The sequence below is a fragment of the Capsicum annuum genome, chromosome 12 (assembly GCF_002878395.1).
Source record: "Capsicum annuum cultivar UCD-10X-F1 chromosome 12, UCD10Xv1.1, whole genome shotgun sequence".
In the NCBI taxonomy this organism is placed as follows: domain Eukaryota; kingdom Viridiplantae; phylum Streptophyta; class Magnoliopsida; order Solanales; family Solanaceae; genus Capsicum; species Capsicum annuum.
In genome coordinates, this window is record NC_061122.1 from 138,844,397 (window position 1) to 138,853,231 (window position 8,835).

General features: G+C 32.7%; 1 protein-coding gene across 1 annotated transcript; it reads left to right on the forward strand.

Annotated features, from left to right (window-relative positions):
* Positions 1 to 709: 709 nt before the first annotated feature.
* LOC124889792 (mediator of RNA polymerase II transcription subunit 17-like) lies at positions 710 to 3,642 on the forward strand. Its single transcript, XM_047401813.1, has 2 exons — positions 710 to 1,219; positions 3,518 to 3,642. The coding sequence occupies exons 1-2, from the start codon at positions 983 to 985 to the stop codon at positions 3,530 to 3,532; spliced, it is 252 nt and encodes an 83-aa protein (XP_047257769.1). The 5' UTR covers positions 710 to 982; the 3' UTR covers positions 3,533 to 3,642.
* Positions 3,643 to 8,835: the final 5,193 nt, after the last annotated feature.

The following is an 8,835-nucleotide window of genomic DNA, read 5'->3' on the forward strand; positions in this document are numbered from 1 at the left end:
AATACAATGTTTTACATAATTTTCTTACTTAAGTCATCTTTCATAAATATGCACACTCACAATTTACAAATACATTGTCTAATTTTTATTATTATTATAATAATAATAATTATTTTTAAATTTTGTAAATAATTTATTTTGAATTATTAACAACAATTTTGTAAAATATTTTCTAACATAATCTTGATTCTACATGTGTTGTCTATTTTTAATAGGAACACCTTATTTTATTTATTAAATAGCAGCCTAACTTTAAATAATTTTCCTAATTTATTTAAATTCTAGCTACTTGTACTCAATTAATGTCAATTTTAACCAAATTAACATCAATTTTAAGATATTTTACATAATTTAATTAAATTATTTTTCATAAATATGCACACTCACGATTTAGAAAAGCATTGTCTATTATTATTATTATTGTTGTTGTTGTTGTTAAAATAGAAGTCAATTACATTTAATTTCCCTTTTAGTGTTAAATTATCAGCCAATTTTATATCCCATTGATGAAAATTATAGCCAAACTAATACCAATTTTAAGCTCAAATTGAAATTCAATTTTTCTGACCCCTTTTTAAATAACTTTAATCTCAACCGTGGATCAAAACCAATCCAATAGCTGAGATTAAAATTTTCACTCCTCCCCTTTTAAAGAAAATAAGAACCCTAATTTCATTTCCACTAAAAACATTTATTTCTCTTCCTATCTCCTCTCTCTTTCCTCTCTCTACACTTCCTCTCTCTCTCAAACCAAAACTACTTATGCCGCCTCCATTGCATTCATCGGCGACCACCATTAAGCCATTTTTCTCTTTCTCGAGGTTTGCCGCCACTGCACAGCAGCCATGCAGCCGCCATAGCCATTAACGTCAGTCGTCGCCGCCGGCGGACTCAATATCTTCCGTAGGTTAGCAAGATATCATATGTCCGATTGACATCATATCCAACTTGGCACTCTCGAACATCATCATGGATACTCTCCATGGATGTACCTAAGTCAATTCTCTATGCAGAAAGCCTGTCTCATTCATCTGACCTTGTAAAGAATGTGAAATCTCACTTTCGTACAAAAGTCGTGGTGCGTGAGGATTGCATTAGTCTGGAAGGGAAAGGTGCTCCTAATGTTGTTGGCCTCTTCAAAGGAAAGCCTGATAGTACTTGCCCTATGAACAAATATGACTGTGACTTGCCAAATCTTCCAATGGTATTATTACAGCAGGTCTGCCCCCTCCCCCTCCTCCTCTTCCTATTATGTTTTAATATCTGAAAGTGTGACATACTATAAAGAATAGTTCATTTTTAGGCCGGATAAATGTCTGGACATTCCTAGAAGTGGTCCTTCCTAGACATCTTTTTTATGTTTCCACTTTTCTGTGATTCAGTTGAACTATCCATGTTCTTTGAATCTTTTTCTGTTGTGTTTCCACATAAAGGACTGTGTTCAAAAATTTGTATTCAAGTTAATAATGTGGTTGACTAATAGGACTAATAAGTACATTATTGTTCATTACTGTCAAGTTAATTTATATTTAAGCTAGTAATGTGGCTAACTGGTAGGACTAACAAGTTTTTTATTTTTCATTATTGTCAAGTTCATTTGTATTTAAGTTAGTAATGTGGTTGACTGGTAGGACTATGAAGTGCATTATTGTTCATTATTGTCAAGTTATTAAGTACTCTATTTCAATTTGTTTGTCTGGTTTAACTTGAAACAGAGTTTAACAAAGTGAAGAACATTTTGAAATCTTGATCTTAAATTAAAACTGTATATAATGATCAAGTGTAGTGTTTTGAAATGTGTACTAGTGACTTCAAAATGATTAAATGCCATCACTTGAGAAGTGGATTAGTGACTTGAAAATAGTTTTAGTGTGGTTACATGAAAGGTGAACTTAAAAAGGGTTAAGTATAATGACTTGAAATGTGAATTAGTTATTTGAAAATGATTAAGTGCAGTGATTGGAAATGTGTACTAGTGACTTGAAAATGGTTAAGTGTAGCGACTTGAAGTGTAAATTAATTACTTGAAAATGGTCAAGTGTAGTTACTTGAAATGTGTACTAGTGAGTCAAAAATGATTAAGTGTGGTGACTTGAAAATGTTTAAGTATAGTGACTTGAAATGTCAATTAGCTTTCTGAAAATGGATTGAGTGTTGTGGTGACTTGAAATGTGTACTAGTGACTTGAAAATGATTAAGTGTAGTTACTTGAAATTGCGAACTTATGATTTGAAAATGATTAAGTGTTGTTATTTGAAATTGTGAACTTGTGACTTGAAAATGGTTAATCGTAGTCAATTGAAATGTGTACTAATAACTTGAAAATAATAAAGTATAGTTAGTTGAAATGTGTAGTGTCTTGAAATGTGTATTAGTAACTTAAAAATAATTAAGTGTAGCTACTTTAAATGTATACTAGTGACTTTAAAATGATTAAGTGCGGTGACTTAAAATTTGTACTAGTGACTTGAAAATAGTTAAGTGTAGTTACTTGAAAATGGTTAAGTATAGTGACTTGAAATGTGTACTAGTGACTTGAAAATGGTTAAGTGTAGTTACTTGAAAGTAGTTAAGTATAGTGACTTGAAATGAATGATTAAGTGTAGTGACGTGAAAATTGTTGAGTATCGTTATTTGAAATGTGAAAGTAGTTAGTTGAAAATGGTTAAGTATAGTGACTTAAAATGTGAATTAATTATTTGAAAATGATTCAGTGTAGTGATTTGAAATGTGTACTAGTGACTTGAAAATGATTAAGTGTAATGCTTTACAGTGTTAATTAGTTATTTGAAAATGGTTAAGTGTAATGACTTGAAATGTGTGCTAGTGAGTTGAAAATGGTTAAGTGTAGTTATTTGAAAATTGTCAAGTATAATGACTTGAAATATTAATTAATTAACTATTTAAAAATTATTAAGTGTAGTGACTTGGAAATGATTAAGTGTAGTTATTCAAAATTGCGAACTTGTGACTTGAAAATGGTTAAGTGTAGTTACTTGAAATTATGAACTTGTGACTTGAAAATGATTAAGTGTTGTCACTTGAAATGTGTACTAATAACTTGAAAATAATAGTAAAGTATAGTTACTTGAAAATTATTAAGTATAGTGACTTGAAATGTGAATTAGTTAATTGAAAATAGTTAAGTGTAGTGATTTAAAATGTGTACTAGTGATTTGAAAATGTTTGAAGTGTAGTGACTTGCAATATGAATTAGTTATTTGAAAATGGTTGTGTAGTGACTTGAAGTGTGTAGTAGTGACTTGAAAATGGTGAAGTGTAGTTACTTGAAATGTGAATTAGTTACTTGAAAATGGTTAAGTATAGTAACATAAAATTATAATATCAACCCCACTCTTCTATTTCATGTTTAATTAATGTAAGAGAATAACAAGATTTTTATTGAAATAGATCTTTCCATTGTTTTACTACATTATTGCCAATACAGTTTTTGTATTTACCTTTTTTCTATTACAACTCTAATCTTGTCATTTATCTTCTGTGTATTTTGTTGTAGCATCAAGCAGTTTAGTACAAGCAGCCTCTTGTGGTGGAGAGGTCTTGCTCGACTATTGGAAGTTAAAAGATTTGTTAAATGATGAACGCCCATCTCAAGAAGTCAACCAAGAGGATGAAAGTGATGATGACTCTGACGACGTGAATGAAAGTGATTCAAGTTTGAAATATTTTATTTTGGACCATTTAAGAATCATACATTATTGATGTGGATGTTTTGAATTTTTTTTGTTAGCTGTAATTATTTACATTAGAATGATGTTTTTGAGAATTATTGAAGGTTTTGAATAGATTTTTGATTAATTGTGAAATATTTTTAGTAAGTTATGTGAATTATTATTTGAGAATTTTCATGGGGATGTGAATGCTAAATATTCATGAAAATTTTCTTGGAAGAATTTATTCTTGCGGATTTACTTGGGGCATTTCATACGAATTTTCTTGCAAAATAGTTTGTGGGGAATAATTTGTGAACTTTTTTTGTGGAAATTCCCAGGTAAAATTCCTTTTTTATGAAATTTTATCAAATAATTCATGAAATATTTTGATAGTTAATCACAAATAAATTCGCAAATAACGTACTTGCGGATTTATTTCCGCTGCTAAAGTACCTAGGGATTTACTTGGGAATCTTCGGGGAATAATTTGTGAATTTTTTCGTGGAAATCTACAGGTAAAATCCTTTTTTTTTTTTTTATGAAATTTTACCAAACAATTCATGCAAAATTTTGATAGTTAATCGCAAATAAATTCGCAAATAACGTACCAACGAATTTATTTTCACAGCTAAATTACCTAGGGATTTTATAAATCCACAGGTAATAATTACCTACGAAGGTATTTCCTTTGGATTTTAATTAGTAAGAAAATCCACAGGTAATCAAATTACCTGGGGATTTTAACATATTACCCCTATGAAAATCCCCAGGTAATAAGCAGTTTTCTAGTAGTGGTTATTACTCGCCCTATGGATATCAATACAGCTAGGAGCGCATCCGGGGTAAATGGCACCATTTTGACCATGGTTAAGCGACAAACCCGAGCTGATGAGATTTTGGCCAGAATGTATGGCCTTTAGATATTGCAGTTGAGTATTGGAGGCAGAACAACTACACTAGAGGAGCTCCATGCTGTATAGCTCGATTATCCACTCGGGCACCATGCGAGGATTTGTGTATATTCTACATGGATAGAAATGACTAGAACTTGCCTGGTGTGTTTATAAAGCAAAATAAAAGGTGTTGGGTATAGGAAGTGATGTAGGCATTTCTTTGACAACCATTTTTCTAGCCTAAATATACCTACCCTGGTGCATAGTTCTAGTTAGCCCTGTTGAGCCTTGAGCCTATTTCTTTGGTAGCTATTTATGTAGCCTTATCCTTTCTTTGATAAATCTTAATTTGATCCAAGTAGTCTCCTGAGTGTTTTAATATAAAATTAAGAGGAGATTAAGAGTTTAAAAGAGACGAAGGAAAATGTGAAATTGAAGCCCCAAGTAGAAGTTATTGATTGTTAAAAAAAAATTGTTACAATGAACCAATTTTAGCCCTGGTCCAGTTAGATAATGTGCACCTTAATGAAGGCTGAGTGCTTAAGTTAAGGGAGGCTATAATAGGGGTGTGTAGCATAAAATTGGTGCAAAAAAGAGGAGAGTATGTTGGAAGAAACAGTTAATACTCCCAACCTGGTGTGAGTGAATAAGCTAATTGAAAGAGGAGTTGGAAAATGAAAGAATGGTAGATAATAGAAAGATAAATTGGAGTTGGGGAATCGATTTAATTGAGAGTTATTATACTAAAGCGCTAAGGAGAAATAGTCACTATTTCCCAAATAGTACCTACCTGTCCCCTAGCCTTCATTACAACCCGAAAAAAAGACCTAGTTGATCCTTCACCTTTACATCCGACTATTAGTGGAGTAGTACACTAAGGGAAAGCTTATGGTTCATTCACTAGCATGTATGACTTCTTTGTGGAGAGCGAACGATTTGATTTCGATACTTCCCTATTTTTGCATAGATATCATTGTGAGTTAATATGGGAAAATTTTCTTTATGTGAGGATGCAAGCGGATGAAAGCCGAATTACTTATTGAGTTTTCTGTGAATTAAGTGCTTGTATTGAGTTCGTCAACCTGTTAGAAATTCATTATTGAGATAGAAAAAAAATTAACACACTTGTCCCATATGCTAAAATTGTTTTGACATGCTTATGTAAGAATACAATATTGCAAAGTTTAAGTTCCCATTGCAACATAACTCTGAGATTGTGGTGTTAAGAGGAAGTGAGTGTGCTTTTAAATTAAATAGTTCGAGGACGAACAAGGTTTTAAGTGTGGGGTGGTGATCTTGGGCATATTTATATGCTAAAAGCACCAATATGCACCCAGATTTAGACTTGCTTTGAGAACTTTTGTATAAATTCTTAAGTATATTTCAGCGTTAATTCCGTTTCGAGCCTAATGGATATGATTAGTACTTCAAGGTAAAAATTGTGAAGAACTGAAAGTAATTGGATATATTGATGATGTGGAATGAGCAAAGGAATACAAGGCATTGAAATGTAACTCAAAAAGGGAAACTGAAAGTCAGAATTTCCCATTTGCAGAGAATCTGCATTGTGCTGAGTAACAAAATAGCATTGGTCGAATTCCAGTGTAGGTTCGCAATACCATCGTTTCACGGTGCAGTTTCAATTGTCAATTTGTGTAACCTAGAAGTTTAGCGAATCGCGGAGGAAGGATAATTCAGAATTACCTAAATACAGTGGCTCACCGCGACGCGATGGGGTTATTTCATAATTTTCACTAAATACTCGAGGTCCGCGATTGACAAGGTTTTGATAGGAAATGGCGTTTGAAGGCATGGCGCGATGCGCCGGCTGGCAAAATCAGAAAGATTTTTAATGTTTTGTCCCAGCTATAAAAGGAAAAATTGAGGATAATTAAAGGACTTTTTGGAAAGCATAGGAGCAGCGAAAAGCAAAAATTTCTCTCTTTTAGGCTTGTTAGACATTCTTTTAAACTTATTTACTTCAAAAATTATTTTGGGTATGGTTAATTACTTATTTTGGATGTTGAATTTAAACATGAGCTGCTAAACACCCTTATTCTGGGGTTGAGGCCAAGAACATGATTATTTTTTTACAGTCTTATTCATAGTTTTTTTGAATTATCATCTGGGTTGTTCTTAATTTCTTGAGCTTACTATTTTGATGAGTGGCCACCATTAGAATAAATCTATATTTCTATGTGCATTCGGGAGGAGAATCATAGGATAGAATGAAGAAATTAAGGAGCAAGGTTTTTATCCTTTTATAAAATAAGGGGTTTGAATTAGCATCTAGGATAGGGATATACCTAGAAGCCTTGCTTGGTTCAATTGCAAGAAGATAACTTTACGAATCTAGAAGAATTGTTGTGTCTCTTCGGGAGTTGTAGATACAATAGTCAATAAATAGAAGATTTGAGGTCGGGTGACCAAGATCGTGACATAAACCTTGTGAATCAGCAACCCGATAACAAATTAGACTGTGATTAGAATGTAGAATTGTATGATTGTTCAAAAAACCTCAACCCTAGAATCATCATCATTATTTATTACAATCGTTGCTTGCTTTGCTCTAGTTACCACCTATTATTTTTTGTTTAATAATTTACATTTTTATTCACAAATTCACAATCGTCTTGATACTCTATAACATTTAATACCTAATTTTATAAAACTTAAAGGTGATTAAATCTCTAGTTTCTTAATCCTCGTAGGAACGATACCTGATTGTCCAAGTCTTTATACTACTTGTATGATCATGTACACTTGCATGTGCGTAGAAATGCAATAAGTTTTTTGCTTTTCTACACACCCTCTCCTCTAATCCTAATTAAAACTATTTTCCAACCAAACCATTATTCCATTATTATTATTATTAACCAAGGCTATTAGTAATGATATCGTTATACCAACTATAACTTATAAGTATTGTCCTTAGCAAAACCTTTTTGAGATCATAGGATTTCCATTTATCCATAGATCATATTAAACCAAAACCATGGCCACCAAGGCCTTTTCGATCCATTTAAAACCATTTAAATCATTCATACCATTTAGGGTTCAATTACCAAGTTTAAAACTTGTATAAGTTCCATTGAACAACCAATGTTATAGTGAAAGCATTGTTATAGGCATTTTATCAAATACAATGGGGGCATAGTATTTCCAAAACCAAAGCCCATTACAAAAGAACCCTTCCTATACAACCAATTATCCAAAATCACCATTAATGCATATAAAAGTATAATTAAAACATGGGAAAACCATAACCAAGCGTTTATAACCAAAACCTCCAAATCATATTTGAAAAGTCAAAATCATACAACATTCAAATCATGAAAGCATTGTATAAAACCATACCTTTAGTTCGAACAAACAATGAGGGAAGAGAACATCCCTTAAACCAAGATGATGATGGAGAGAAATCACCAAGACAAACCCCAATTAACTCCTTAAGATGAAACCCTAGATTCCCTTGCCCAAGAACTCTAGAGAGGATTTAAGAGTGTTTTCCAGGTGCTTAAGAATAAAATAATAGGGAAGATAACCTCCCAAGTACAATAAAAGTCATGGGTCCTTATTAGGATAAATAGGGCAATGTACAGATTGCCCTCACTTAAACTTTATTTAATTCCCATCATAAGGTACGCCTGACCCTTACGAGTCATACCCATCCTATATGAGTGGTACCCACATCTCATACCCTAGGATCTCCCCCGTGGACCCAACACTATCCAAGGTACGACACACCCAAACCTAAGTTGTATTTAAGTTTATGACTAGTACTGATCTCGAGCATATTTATATGCTAAAAGCACCAATATGCACCCAGATTTAGACTTGCTTTGAGAACTTTTGTATAAATTCTTAAGTATATTTTAGCGTTAATTATGTTTCATGCCTAATGGATATGATTAGTGATTTTAGGTAAAAATCATGAAGAACAGAAAGCAATTAGATACATTGATGATGTGGAATGAGAAAAGAAATACAAGACACTGAAATGTAACTCAAAAAGGGAAACTGGAAGTCAGAAATTCCTATTTACAAAGAGTCCGCGTAGTGCTGAGTAACAAAATAGCATTGGTCAAATTCTAGTGTAGGTTTGTGACACCATCGCATCGCGATGCGGTTCCAATTGTCAATTTGTGTGACCTTGAAGTTTAACGCATCGCAGAGAAAGGATAATTCAGAATTGCCTAAATCTAGTGGCTCACTGCTATGATACCGCGTCTGTAACACCGCAAAAAATGGGTCCCGGAGCGTCACAC